Source organism: Atta colombica, unplaced genomic scaffold, assembly GCF_001594045.1.
Source record: "Atta colombica isolate Treedump-2 unplaced genomic scaffold, Acol1.0 scaffold109, whole genome shotgun sequence".
NCBI classification, from domain to species: Eukaryota; Metazoa; Arthropoda; class Insecta; order Hymenoptera; family Formicidae; genus Atta; species Atta colombica.
The window spans coordinates 768,403-784,112 of record NW_017259194.1 but is presented as its reverse complement, the minus strand read 5'-3'; the positions used below and the strand labels follow the sequence as shown (position 1 = coordinate 784,112).

Here is a 15,710-nt window from a genome sequence, read left to right as displayed (position 1 = left end):
ATATATATATATATAGGGTGTCTCTTAAGATAAGTCCAAGCCACATTACGGGTGAAGAATGGATCAAAGGGAACAAAAAATTCTATAGTGGCTATCTACGCGAGCTTATACTATAATTTCAGTGTATATGCATTAACATGTCAAAAAAATAAAATTCCGATTAAATAGCATAAAACGACGCGATGAAATGTGTCTCGAAGCATAATTAAATAGAAACATCATATAATAAAGCAAGCGAAAAGGTATTGCGACGATCAGCACACGCTTTGCATAATGCTCTAATTAATTACATCGCTTAACATATATAATTGCATAATAAAAACATCTATAATTATGTTAAAACGTATTTAATCGTGCTAAGTAACGCGATTTATAATGATAAGAAATATATAAGGAAAACTTCAGTTAAAATAACATTTTTGGATAATGTAGGCGCGAAACACATAGAACCGCCATGCCAGGCTGTGCTATTTCCCTCTTCCTGCGCGCCGCCGCCGCCGCCGCCGCCGCTCGAGTGGGCCATCCTACGAATTCGCGCGGTGCGGCTTAATCGCATATTGGCTTAGACATTTCCTTTTCTAATTCGAAAACTATAACGAGTATCTCAAAATAGTATAAGAATTTTTTGTTCCCTTTAATCCATTCTCCAATCCCATTGTAGTTCGGACCCATCTTAAGAGACACCCTGTATATATAAAAGTCTTAGATGGTGCAAAGCCTCAAATCGTAAGAAATTAATTCTAGTCAAGTATTCTAGTCAAGTATTCTCCTTATATTAGACTATGCTTGATCATTTTCTATGATTTAAGACTCCACGATATCTATGTAACTACGAATTCTATGTAAACGAGCCTAAAGTCTAAATCTATCCAAAAGATAAATTAGATTCTATATAGTTTGCTTCTGTTACTAATAATTAGTTGGTATAGCAGACTAGCAGCAATCACAACAAAATTTGTTGTCACATATTTACCGATCACCGTTTAAAGGTACTGGTAACTTGTTAAATTAACAAAATCTTTTCTCTCAGTGCGATTGGATCAGGTGTGCTAAGTTATGCGATAAATTGAACGAAGATGTATTTCGCAGTCAGTAGAGCGTTAAACGTTTAGCTTATCACCGATAAACGCAATTATCATGCTTTAAGGACCTGCTACGTGCACATTAGAATGAGTGCATTTTCACTGTTCTTATCTTGTCGTCTATTTAAATCGATGTTAGCCTTATCATTTAACGGACTTTATGATGCATGTTTGCTTGTACATAACGTAGGATCACGGAATCTGAGAGCTTTATTTCACGTGATTTTTTTTTCTTTGGCTTTCGGTAATTGCCATACGCCTAGACGTAACAATTTAATAATTGATAGAGCCTTGGCGATTGTGAGGTAGTTAACATACATTTCCCGCGAAAATCGCGTTAATTGCGGTCTTGCGTAATTTGCGAACGAAATAAGACAGTTAATTTATAATATGTGAGAGATATCCCGAGTAAAATTTATTGTGTTTTTAATACACAATAAATGCTAAGAATAATTCAACTTGACCTCGTTACTTCGCAATGAAACAGTCAAACAAATGACATCTGGTCGTTAATGTTTTAAGCGCAACTGTAATGTGTTTTTTTTTACGATAAAAGAGAGATTCAAAAAATCGCCCTTTTGAATCCTTGATTTTCGGGCTGAACTGTATGCCAAATGCAAAAAATTAGTGATATTATACTATATAATTGCGATCATTATTTGATATAACCTGTATAATATACATATGAGTTTATCTTTATGTTTTTATCTATTAAATTTATTAAGTAATGAATTCCAATTTGAAAAAACCGTAACCGATCAATAATGGACAATAACTACAAAACTGTGTACCTTATAATGAGACATTAATTACAGAGAAGTTTCAAGTTGAGGTATTAATTGTTATCAGAGTTAGAAGAGGGAATCAAAGTTCATTATCGAATTAGATCTGCGAAGCCGGATTTAAGAAGATTAATCTAGTCAATGAAGATCAATTCAACATCACTTATTCTTAGTTTTATAAATCATTATTCTAGTTTTATAAATCAATTCTTAATGGAAGAATTTATTAAGGCTTATCTCTCTTGATTTTTTATAAGAATAGTCTTAGATACATTGAATATATCAGGATTGGGTACAATGGGGATACCCCATTATATTGGCCATATTCAAGGAACCATATATAAATGGCACTTGTTTGAATGTAAAAAATCGGATTTTATCATAATACGTGATTCCCCCTCCCCCCTTCCAATTATGATAACAATTGTTACTTCAATCCCTCTAAAACTTTTCTGTGATTAGATAATGTCTCATTGTAGGGTATCATTTGGCACACAGTTCAATCCAAAAATTGAGGACGAAAAAAATCACCTTTTTGGGGTTATTTGAGTTCTTTGGATCGAATTTCGACGTGTATTCCTGCGATTACTGCCGATTTTTAGCAAAAATGCAATCAATTCTTTTTTATTAGGTCATTGCATTTATACATGGATCGATGTAATGTACTTCTTTCGGTGGACATTATTTCGTTGTGTCATGCAATCCGATACGGTGGGCGGAGAAATGTGAAGTATCCTTTTCTTGCGACGTATTCTTTTATTTGTATGGACGGTAATGAAGGAGATAACACCATTACGGCGCGTCGGCGGCGATACATTCCTTTACTTAAAGTGAATGCATTGAACGGATTATACGTTGCATTATTTGCAGTGTATTTTACTTGAAAAACATATAATGTTTTTCTAATTGATGTTTGAGAAAGTGTAGGCTTTTAATGATGGGAGTAATTATAAATAATAAAAAATACAGACAACACACAGAGACAACGTTTCATTCATTTTATGGAACGAGGCTGTAATATTTTTATAAAAAAAGATTGCTGCTTCAAATTTACGTACGGAAAAAGTCGAACGACAGAAAATCGAAGTAAAAGAATTATGTAAATGCTCAAAAGTATATTTTCTTGCAAATGCATTATGGCCGATCCTGCTTGTTCACGCCCAGAAGAAGATTAATGTTATTCACAGCAACATCTCGTGTTCTTGATACCCGAAACGATCCCGGTCACGCGCGATTTAACATGGTCATCTTTCTTTCTCTATGAGCTGACTCACTATTTAACGGCCTTTTAAACTGCCTATACCGATATACAGCATCGAGTTTTCTCAAGAAGACCCTCGATAAGACGAAGGGGAACAAATAAGACTAATAATATTACTTCTATCAATGATGGAAATTATCTATATATTTTGTAGAGCAGAAGGTATCAAATGAAACCACTAATTATCCAATAAATAAATACCAATAAATTATCATAAGATGAAAAAAATTGAATTTAAAGTAATATACCATAATTGTTTGATATAATCTGATATTGTACATGATTTCATTATATTTTTATCTAAATTTATTAAATAATGATCCAACTTGAGAAAACTGTAACGATCAATAATGAACAATAATTTAAATAATTTTAAAAAGTCTAAAAAAGACAATTACAATTCGAGAAAAAATCCTGTGATAATGTAATTATTAACTTAATTCTCGTCCTTTTTCACTGAATTTTGATATAAATTTATAAAAAGTTGAATAGTTACCTAATCTTCGAAGTAATCTCGCTTTCTACACATTTGCGCCATCTTTTTTGGAAAGCTGTTTTTCCACTTCGGAAAAAAGTCATTGTAGATTTTCTTTGATTGTCCTGGACGTTTTTCATCATGAAAGTCGAAATTTTCATTCTTAAGTCACTGGAATCACTTCTTGCAGGTATTGGAAACAACATGCTCCCCCAAAGCCGAACAGATCATTTTCTGTGATTCACTTTTTTTCAATTGAAAAGCAAAAAGGACGCAATGTTTCAAATGTTGCATCTTGAACGACTTTGCTTTTGATTTTTTTTTTTTAAATTAGATTAGTACAACCGTCAACATTTCAAAAATCCCTTTAAAAACTATATTATTCTTAAAAATGGCGCTTCAATATAACTATACGGCGGGAAAGATATATAAATTTAAATAGGTAATCACATCGATTGAAGTTAGAGGCTGAGAATTAAGTTACGCAAATAAACTAATATATAGTAATAGTAATAATAACACGAGAATTTTGAGATCTGTGTCTGCATTTTCAATACGCGATTAACCGCGTGATTCTTAGAAACATTGCTTTCCAAACAAGGGAAAGAATTGGTAGGCAGTAATGTACGTGCGCTAGGGCTTGAGCTTCTGCGTGACGAGACTACAAGATCGCTACTGTACTGTGAATCAGGTTCATTGTGCTGTCACGACAAAGATTCACCATGGAAATCATTAGACGATTCATTTGTTGTAATTACAAGATTATTAGCTTCACAATCAGTAGAGAATTGTCTGCTAGAATAATGTTTTGTACTTTTTTATTATTACGCTCGTCATTTCCGATCAAACTTCTCGGAATATCATTATTTTCGAGCATAGTGTAGTCGTATATTTTTCAAAATAGGCGGCAGTTCTCGAGAAGGTCCGATGAAAGACGGTTTCGGAACTGCTTAGAACTAGTTCTAAAGCGCGTGAGCTGAGTCTAAATCAAGCTCTTTTGAACTCGATAAAAGTAATGCTGTACATATACGCGGCTGCTCAGATGCTCCTTACGTTATGCTTAGATAAACGTGTTCCTGAGATATTCAAATGAGGATAAAATCGTTGCATCAAAATTTTTTAAAAAAGTTAAAGAGCGAACACAAAAATCACTCGTTTTTTGGGTCCTCAATTTTGGAACTGAACTGTGTGCCAAATTTTACCTTATATTGAAATATTAATTACAGAGAAATTTGAAGATAAGGTGACAATTATTATCAGAGCTGGGAATGTAAAAGAAAACGGATTTTCACATAGATGTGACTCTTCCCCTTTCCAGCTATGATAACAATTGTCACCTCAATTGTCATCTGAAACTTCTTTATAATTAATAAATTAATATCTCATTGTAGGGTATCATTTGGCAGTTCAGTCCAAAAATTGATACAGGGTCCAAAAAAAACGGACGAAAAGAACCATCTTTTTGCTGTCATTTTTTTCAATTAATAAGATTAATAAGATATTAATAAGATTTTTTTACGTTATCAGTGCAGAATTATAGATATATATCTATTATTTATTTATTTGAAATAACATTTCAGCTTCAGTTTACGTTTCAAATCCAACAAATCAAATTGACACGCAATTTATAAAAAACCGAAAAATATATTTATACAAATTTACATATGAATATAATTAAGAACCCAGATCCGGCTAAAAATATGATTATTTTTTTTAATTGATTTATTCTTATCAATCCAATTCCTACTTTAACTATTAATTTTAATAATAAAAAATATGCTTAAATCTGAATTAATTTTGATCATATTGAGCATCCAAATTTTTTAGTCATAGATTTTGTGTAAGGTTTTCAATATCTTTCTGTTGTACTCTCTTGTGATTCGTTCTTATACATTTTACTGTCACTAACGATGGTGCGGAGGGTCGCATAACTTCTGCGATGGCGGAGCATCTGCGGATCTACGTTATCTTCCCGTTTGGCACGTAGCCAGTTCCGAATGTCGTCTCTTTTCGCTATTTCTCCCAACGGGCGTTATAGTCGCGTGTGGTTATTTTCGCCAATCTCGTGGTGGCGAACTGGACTCGTGAGACCGGTCGCAGCAATAACGGATTATTCCGAATCGTACGTGCCGGAGATTGCGCAACTATTTCTCTCTCTCTCTCTCTCTCTCTCTCTCTCTCTCTCTCTCTCTCTCTCTCTCTCTCTCTCTCTCTTTCGGCGATGATATTCTCTCTTCGGAAGACACTAACGCAATTCATTAGGAGAAAAAAAAGAAGGCGATTGCATCGCGGAAACTGAGACGTAAGTCATTTCTAGGCTGAGAGAGTTTCAGTTTTATTGGAACGGAGTCATTCACCTGTTCAACCGCGTCTGACTGCATCCGAATGATAATGAAACGCATGAATATGAATGATAATCTTATGATAATCAGTATTAAATAATTAGGTTTTGTATATATATATTACCAGATATCTTTCATAATTCTGAATCTAAAATTGTTGAATGTAGAGATAATATTTACATATTAATATGATATATTATGATTCAAAATGATGTATAAATCAGATCATGGTATACAATCAGAAATCACTATAAATTATATTTTCCTTTTTAGAATATACACTCCTTTTTCAATCTTTACTTGTTTATAGTGTAAGATAATAAATTCAATTTTTTCTTAAAATTCTTTTCATTATTATGATTTAAAAAAGAAATGAATAATAAATCTTAGAATAATGAGAGGTAATATTAATAATAATTACAAATAGTTTTTTATATACGCATTTGAATTTATTAGAATCCAAAGAAAAACTGTGGTTCACTGTTAAATCTATAATTATTTTTTATCAAAACAATAAATTTACACTATATAGTGTTAATTTATATTATATAGTGTTAAATTGTATAATATCAAATATAACCATTGTTTTAGTATAAAATAACGATACATTTAGTAGGAGCAGACTCAGGTTAGGTTAAATTTGACATTATAGATTTAACAGTGTTGCTTGGAATTGATTCAAACAAGTACAAACGGTAAGAACATTGAGAAAGCTCAACGAGTCAATTCGGCCAATGGCACTCCCCGTTTTGTTAAATGCGCTGCACCGTGTTGCACATTCCATCGACGTCGACGTCCACACCACGTCTTCCCTTCATGGTATTCGAACGCATGCGTGCGTGTGTGCCGTCTTGGAAGTCCTCTCGGGGGGATAAGAGTGCGTGCCTCCCGACAATAATAACCATTAAGTCGTGAGAGAATGCGGGGGCTGACGTCACCCATTCAACAATCGTGTACGCATCGAATGCTGTCAAACGCAGCCATCGTGAGTTTACTCTACGTTGGTTTTCCTCCTTCTCGACATGTATAACTTGATTGACGCCGTCCTTGGAAGAATCAGAAGATGATATCGATATTTTCTATCGAAAATAAGAGACACGTTTCAATATTTTATATCACCTGCTCATAAAAGCGTTCAAAGAAAGACTGCAAACATGATTAATGATATAAAAAATTAGTAGCTAAAATAAGACATACGTTTTTATTTTGTATCTTACGTTCATCGAGTCTAATTGTAAATTGTCATTGAATTTTAGAAAGGAAACTTTGCTCTCAAAGAAGCTCGGAACATAGCCTTCGACATGCTCGCGGAATGTTGGCACAGACTTGTCAAGTCTACTTCCGGGGTGAAGCAAAGCAGCAGCTCTTTTAAGAACAATGCCTCTCTTGTGGAATCTAAACTTGTGTCAAGAATTTCGTATCTTCCACCCTCTATGCTCAGTGCCGCTTTCCCACGGAAGGGAAGTGAGACTTGCCGGAACAAACAAAGACACGGTTAGCCAAAGCGAGGGGAAAAGACGCGATCGATAAAAGGAACTCTGAGATCATTAAGACGTTTCCTTTCCTCCCTATGTGCTACCAGACTCTGTCTTTCTCGGTAACCGACGAATACGAAATACACATGTGTCTTGAAATTTTTCTGATTGTTCGCGGACCGAAAAAAATCTTTCTAAAATGTATTTACGTTTACAGAAATATTAAAATAAAGAAAAAAAAGTCTTTATAGATTCTTATTAATTTTTTATCTGTTAGTTTATATTTAGGTATTCCTTTTCTCTTTAAACAAATGTATTTTTACTTAATATCAAACTGGAAATCGTGAGAGATTAACTTCGTTGCATTTTATAACTTTAGGATTCTTGTTTGCGTCTTTTACGTGGAATCCGAATGGCTCCAGCTGCCCAGGAATCTTGTAAACGGAAGTCAACTTTGAGCTACGATCCAATGAACCCACTCGATTCTCCTCCTCCTCGTCGACGAAGAGAAGTTATTTCTGACGCTTACACCCCGCGCGAAAGCACGGATTGCTCGTATCGCTGTAACGCTAACTGCGGATGCACCCTGTCGACATTTTCGCGACACGAGGAATGTTTTCCGCGCTTCTCGATGTCAATAATTTATGGCTACACTCTTGATTTGTAAGATAAACCCCGACAGACTGTTTGCGCCCAGTCTCGTCTCGTCTTCATTGTTGGAACGCACATGAAAATGACCGTGGTAGGATGACGTGTCCTGCAAAAGTGATCAAGGTTTATTCCATCCTTTTTTTGGGTATGCTGTCATTATATGACATCAGCGATGAAAAAGCGTGCCCGCGATGCAAAATAGATTTGTGGTTTTTACAGATCCACTATATACTTTTCGCGGATCACGTCGGCATTATTCAAATCACGAATGGAAATGCGGATGAGACCAGCTGCGGTAAACGCAGGGACTTTTCTGTTTCGCAATTCCATGAGTCATTGCATTTCTACGTTGATTTACGATAAAAAAATCTTGACTCTCTAATTCTGATATACGAATGTATACCAGAATTGCTGATCACACTTTTCATTCAGCTGCAAACTTCGAAAATTCAGAGATTTATGCATGTTATACTATATATAATAGACACTTAAGGATTAACAAGAACATGAGAATTTTATTAAAGATGACTATAGAGAATATTTTACATGTTGACTACATTTGATTCTGGATTTTATATTTTCTCATAATCATTTGATTACATAATAATTTAACTTTTATGTAAATTATTGCGATTGATTCGACTTAAAGTCGAAACTAATTTTGCGTGATTTATTGTAATTTTAACATCCAAATTATTATAAGAATTTATTATATTTCAATATCTGATTATTGGTTCGTCTTTGACCATTATTTGTATATAATTTTAATTATATTTTCAGAGATTTATTTTTGACAAAATTTTATCATAGAACATTTCTCTTTTTAATTAAAAACGCTCTTTAATATTACATCTTATTTTTTATATTAATCTCTGTTGTTACCTTAATATAAAGAGAAAAAATAAGGAGAAAGTTTCATAAGATTCACGATTTTGATTTGCAATTTTATGATTTCCTATGAAGGCATATTTCAAAATAATATAAACTTATTCTATCACAGGAAATAAGGTATAAAAAATAAATTAGAGGGCTATAGGTTAAAAACATAAAGCGGGACCATCAATGGCAAACCACACCTTAATGTATTTCGTATACTTGATCAATTTATTAAATCATTATGCCGTTCCTTCGATCAATGTTCTCAATTTCAATTAAGGTCGATTACGTTCTAAATATTCTTCGAGTTTAACAAATATTTCAAAATCACAATTAACTGCTAAAGTAAACGTATAACAATTTAGTAAAATAAAAGCCTGATTTTCAGTAATAAAACTTTATATTTGTTTCAATTTGTGTTATAATTAATATATTTTTCGTATATTTATATTAGATGAAATATGTGATTTTCTATATCTTATTAAAATGAGAGGAATGTATAACATATATGCAGATATATAAACATAGCGCAATGAATTGAATGAATAGAGAATGATTTTACGAATAATCATTGCGAGATTTTTTTTGAAAATAAAGTAGGTAAGCACATCGTGAATGACATACATATTCGTTGATGCGCACCGCAAAGTGAATATAAACTATGAACGCGATGTTCCACAACATTAGACCGACTGAAAGAGTGCGTGGATGCCTATGGAGCTACGCATAGATTGAGCAATGGGACATCGTGGCGCCTATTCACGTGTATAGACATAGTCTTTGCTAAGGGAATCCAGGGTGGATTTATAGGGAGCTGCAATCTAACTGGAGCACAGGGGTGCTGGCATGTAGTAGTCAGCCATTAATCTAGATTCATGGACTTCTTCCCGCGTAATCGCTGCACATTTTTCATATTCATTTTTCTGGGGTAAAATATGCAATTATTTTTTAATATCAAAATACAAAGCGAAATATGTACAATATAAACATAGATAGTTCAAGATTTTTGCACAAAAGGCTTGAATGTCGGACATATTTATCATTAAATACACTTTCCACTGTTGTGCCTATTAATTGATGTGTATAATTGGAAACTATTTTTATTTAACACATTTTATTATACATATTATATTTATTTCACTTTTTGTAATATCTTTGTTTTATTGAAGCTTTAAAAAATGCGAATGCTCATTTAATGTGCTTTTTGTCAGTTTATCTTTAATAATATAATTCAGATATTTATTTTATAAATTTAATAGAGAAAATGTAAATAGAACGCGATAAAAAAATGTAACAAAATTTAATAATTCTAATATAATTCAAACACAATTTACAAACACATTTTATTTTACTACAGCACTTACTAATCGATTCCAATCACGACGGGTGATGATCTAACGATCTTAATTCGCGTAATTGAATACTTCTTCCGCTCAGCTCACCTGATTGTGAGACAGGTTCGACCCATTTTTTCCTCATGTATAGGGCGTGGTTTACATTGGTTAAAATTGAACAACGTATATGCCTTGATGTAGAAATATCATGACCTGTGAAAAAACGAGGTAAACTGAGAGCGGACACGCAAAGAGCTTTCTTCGGCTAGTTTAATCGCGATTTCTGCTTCGCATCACTGAAATTGAGCAAGTCGGCAATATCATTGCTGAACAAGAGATGATACTGAGGGAAATATCATTGGAAAATCCTCGTTTGCTCGTTTATGCTCCATCCTTTCTGAAATCAAGCTCATTCAATCGTGTATCAGAAATCTAATTTCAACTGGCGCACCTCCATTCCTCGTGTCCATTTCGAACACGATATATGGTTTGCGGTTTCGATGGACGATCCGATCATCAGCGAATGAGTTATATAGAGCAACCACCGGCATTCGCGGTTTAGCGAATTAACGGTTTTGGCGATCGAATTGTCGCTTCGGAAAAATAGGATTAATTTCGCTTTAATACTCTTAGTACCTTCTTATACACTGAAAAAAAATTGACGAAATTTAAATAAATATTTATTTAAATAGTATCAATGGATCAAATAGTACCAAATGGGATCATTTCTTATAGAAAATAAATATTTATTTACTGTAGATAAATGGTACTATCTAAACAAATATTTATTCAAATTTCGTGAATTTTTTTTTCAATATATAGCTATAATACACGAGAAAGAAAGAAAAAAAGATCCTCCAGAATTTTTCCATTATTATTGACATAATTTTATAGAAAATGCTTTATTGTTACATCAATAAATAATTTTTCAGGAATAAATTCTCTCAATAAAATTTCTTCTTGGTTAATATTATTGTTATATTTTAACCTTCACCGTAAATGGGGGGGAGGGGGTTCACTTCAGACGATTTTTTAAATTATGAATATTTTTGAAACAAGTGAATCCGCGCTGCTTTTAAAAAACTTGTAGGTAAAGGTGCTCGCGTGAAAGCTTGGCAATTTTCTCGTGAAAGACCTTATTTTCTCGCTGAACATTCAAATCGATATTCAAAATCGGATATTCAAAATCGAACGCAGACACAAATAACTCCCATTTACATGCAACGCATATTTGTAAATAAGTAAAAATAAGTAAAATGATCTTTTTTTATTTCTTGGTTATTTTTGTAAGTAAAACACACACACACACACACACACACACACACACACACACACAATGAAAATGAATTTTTATTTATGTTAGAATAAAAATGCAAATTGATCTGCGGAAAAGGTTACGATTTCTTCGTTCTCTTACAATGTTAGTTATATATATTTTTTCATTTATGAAAATGTATGAGATTATATATTTTGAAAAAATGAATTTTTTAAAATTAAGTCAATTTTTTTATACGAACGCTTATTTTTATAAGTTTCAAAATTGTAAGACTTTATGTTCCGTAAGCATTTAAATTAAAAAAAATTTGTTGGCATTTTTTTATTAAAATATATACCTTGAACTTTATTTTTCATTTTTAATAATTAGATTTTATTGATTTGTTCAAAAGTTACAAATTTTTAAACATATTACTATCATACTCGCATTTTGATTTGTATATTTGCAAAAATAAAATATTTAAACAAATAGATTTGTAAAATTGTGTATAAATCTTCCATCTATAATAACTGAGAAGACTATATGAATTTTTTAATATTTTTTGAACTATAAATAATCCATTAAAAAAAAACACGAGTCGTTGAACATTAATGACCTGTGTACACTTAATAGGTACTAATAAAAACATATACACTGAGAGTTAAAATTACGAAGCATACTCAAATAATGAAAATTTATTGAATTAAAAGTTACGATTTTTTGAGCTTGAAGACCACTTAGGTAATATAGTACTCATTAATTATAGGCTTATGTAAACCGACTAAGAGTACGGAGGATCTGAATTACGAAGATGATACGCCTTTCGATGATGATAATGAGGAAGATGAAGATGAAGAGACTGATAATGTCGGTACCGCCGAGATGCCTCCGCAAATCTTATCACGTGCAATGAGCGTTCGCGTAAAAGCTGGGGACACCGTTATACTGCCTTGTCAAGTGGTCCATACAGGTTTGTAGAACAACAGTCAGAAATGACAATGGAATCGACATCAAATCGATACGATGTCAAAATTATCAAATTCAACATCGATTCCATTGTCATTTCTTGGACAGGAGTCTTTTATTATTTATTAACATGACATACGTTTTAAAAGCATCTCTCTATTTTTCCAAAATTGTTTTTCAACATTAAAAATTTATTATTTTGTTTAGTATTTTGTTTGACTTTTTTATATATATATAACAAGGGAAATATTTATAAGAAAAAATGAAATAAAATAAAGAACTTTAATTAAATCTCTGTATGCAATTTATTATCTCCCTTCTTTAATAAATTTACGATTATTTCAGACAATTATGTGGTCGCGTGGTTAAAGGACGATAAGTATCTGTACTTCGAATCGCAGACATACACTGAGGATGACAAGAGAATCGTACGATTGCCGAATAACAGCCTAGTGATCTACAATGCGACGGTCGAGGATAGTTCTAACAATTACAAATGCAGTATTCTACAAAATCCTCACTCCATAGATTTGACTCATCGTCTGTTGGTTGATGAAAATCCACGTCAAGAATCTACGCCGCCGCAGCACTCGCACAAAGGGATCATACGCGTGAGGCCCTCGAAGAAGGTCGAAGTGAACCAAGGCCATAATATCACGCTCGGTTGCGAGACCGATATACAGCCGCCGCCCGAGATCAAGTGGTTCATTGAGGTGAAACGTCATTAAAAATATCATTGATAACTCATGACAGGACTAACGTCATCACTCCTATCATGCTGTTTTTATCACTGTAAAAATATTGCAATATTCATATATAATTATGATAGACGTTAAAGATATTATAGACAAGGTTTTAACATGGAAAGCAAAGCTGATTCCGGTTTTTTTTTTAATTTTAGAATAAGAAGGTGGACGGTTACGATCCCGACGTAATCCTGAACGGAAATTATATCACGATAAAGAAAGTGAATGAATCTCATAGCGGCCTGTATCAATGCCTCGCTGAAGATGGTTCGAACACGCCGGCGATGGAAGCGATCAACGTTGTTGTGAATTGTAAGTTAATTGCTCATTCTTATTGGCTTCAGTCTGTTTTGCATAAGCATATTGATATTAGCGATTAACACTTTCCGCTTTCGCGACAGACAAACCTAAGATCGAGATAGACAGAATAGTCTACAGCGGTGCGGGTATAGAGTCGGAAATTACGTGCATCGTGAGCGCTCATCCCGTGGCACTCGTAATGTGGTATAAAGACGACAAAAAACTTACGCAGAAGAAAGGATCGATACTAATGTATCATAGGATAATGCCGAATAGTAACAAGACTAAGCACATTTTAAAAATCTTGCATACTTCGGCACGGGATTTTGGCGAGTACAAGTGTCGTGCAGATAATACCATTGGTCATGTTATTAGATCTATTACTTTGACAGGTATGACATGTTTTACTACATGAAATTATATAAATATGCACTATAAATTTCTTGCAGTGAAATCTCACTCCAAGAGAATGAAAATACAATCACCCTTGAAAAAAAAGTCACTCTTTTTAAAGTGAATTTTCACTTCAAAGGAGTGAAATCTCACTCTAAAAAAGTGAGATTTTACTCCTTTGAAGTAAAAATTCACTCTAAAAAGAGTGAAAATTGTCACTCTTTTTCAAGAAGTGAAGGGTGATTGTATTTTCACTTTTTTTGAGTGAGATTTCACTCTTTTGAAGTGAAAGAAATTTAAATTGTGCACATACATTTAAATACGTATATATTGCATATATAAGATTGACATTTCTCTAAGATTAATATATCAGAAAAATATTCAAGTGATTTTATTTAACTTTTGTGAATTGTTACAGAATTTGGATAGATAAACAGATTTTCATTTGCAAAATATATTTTAGGTGTACCTTCGCAACCGAAGATATCTGGCGCCGAAATGACTGATGATGCAGGAATTATTCTGAAGTGGCATTTGGAAAGTTATTCGCCGATCAGCGAATACAAGGTAAATACGATGTAATAAGAATACATGGTTCTTATTAGAATTTATAAAGTAAAAAATATAATCTAAAATACAATTTTTTTACTTACAGGTACAATATCGCAAGGGTGACCTGAAATGGAACATCATCGAGCCTGAAGTCAAAGACGGTAAAGGAAATCAATTTACCGTAGAATGTTCAATTCCAAAACTTCGGCCTGGATCTTATGAAGCGATTCTAAAGGCTAGAAATGAATTTGGATGGTCTTTGGACTCAGAACCGCATACATTTAGTGGTGGTATGTATATTAATCTTATATGAATTTTTGTACGTTTTATGTCTATATTTTTTGAGCATATAAAAATATAATTTTCGTGATTTGTGCATTATTTTATTATAAATTTATTATAGACGTTAATTCGAATAAAAGATTGAAGAACTATCTATAAGAAGACTTATTAATCAATCGTATAGTGATTTGATTATTAAATTAATTACATAATATAATTAAATAATTTAAAGTATTATACACATAAATAATATAACAGATTACAAATATTAAAACTTTTCTTATTTTCTTTTTTTAGATTATCCTCCTGATTTAGCATTAAAAAGTACGGATACAATTTTTTCAAACAGAACATTAATTATTTTAAATCTTTTTTATCATCAGTTCTTAATTTCCTATTTATTTACAGAAAATTCGGCAACTGTACGATCTCCCGGAACGTTTCTAGTGTTGCTCCTAGTCGTTTTATCTTGTGCCTTCACAAGTCTGTAACTCTTTACTTAAATCTCTACTAAAGTATGTAGGTGAGTATGACGTAAATTTATGAGAGAGAGAACAAACGATAAAAGCTTACGATAAATTCATTATGACTTAAATGATTTATTTATGACACAGGTAATTTGCTGCAGCCAAAGCAACACCAGCAAACGCTATGGTGGATTTATTAGTGTAGGAACACTTAGGAGAGACATAGTGCTAATAGCGAACATACATATTTTTAGTGCAAATTCCCCTTCTCTATCAGGATATATTTTATTTTTATGTACATATACTATATATTTAATAAAATATTTTCAAACATGCGGGCATTATCGAGACACATTAATATACATTTTACATAGTCAAAATTTCGTAATTAATATTGATTTACAACTCACCTAGGTGTTCCATTAAGATGCATTGTAAAGGAAAAAAATGAGCATTTTAATTGTATCGTAA

The 15,710-nt window shown here is 32.6% G+C and overlaps 1 protein-coding gene across 2 annotated transcripts in view; it reads left to right on the top strand.

The window, feature by feature from the left end:
- Positions 1 to 15,587, top strand: part of LOC108693595 (neurotrimin-like) — a 72,489-nt gene extending 56,902 nt beyond the window's left edge. Inside the window, exons 2-10 of one of the 2 annotated variants that reach the window (XM_018202633.1) lie at positions 12,300 to 12,503; positions 12,845 to 13,212; positions 13,401 to 13,557; positions 13,647 to 13,937; positions 14,402 to 14,505; positions 14,594 to 14,780; positions 15,070 to 15,096; positions 15,181 to 15,295; positions 15,387 to 15,587. In XM_018202633.1, coding sequence (XP_018058122.1) covers positions 12,300 to 12,503; positions 12,845 to 13,212; positions 13,401 to 13,557; positions 13,647 to 13,937; positions 14,402 to 14,505; positions 14,594 to 14,780; positions 15,070 to 15,096; positions 15,181 to 15,263 — 1,421 coding nt within the window. In that variant the 3' untranslated portion in view covers positions 15,264 to 15,295; positions 15,387 to 15,587. The remainder of the gene's footprint in view (positions 1 to 12,299; positions 12,504 to 12,844; positions 13,213 to 13,400; positions 13,558 to 13,646; positions 13,938 to 14,401; positions 14,506 to 14,593; positions 14,781 to 15,069; positions 15,097 to 15,180; positions 15,296 to 15,386) is intronic. The other variant, XM_018202640.1, reaches the window with a different exon arrangement.
- Positions 15,588 to 15,710: the final 123 nt, after the last annotated feature.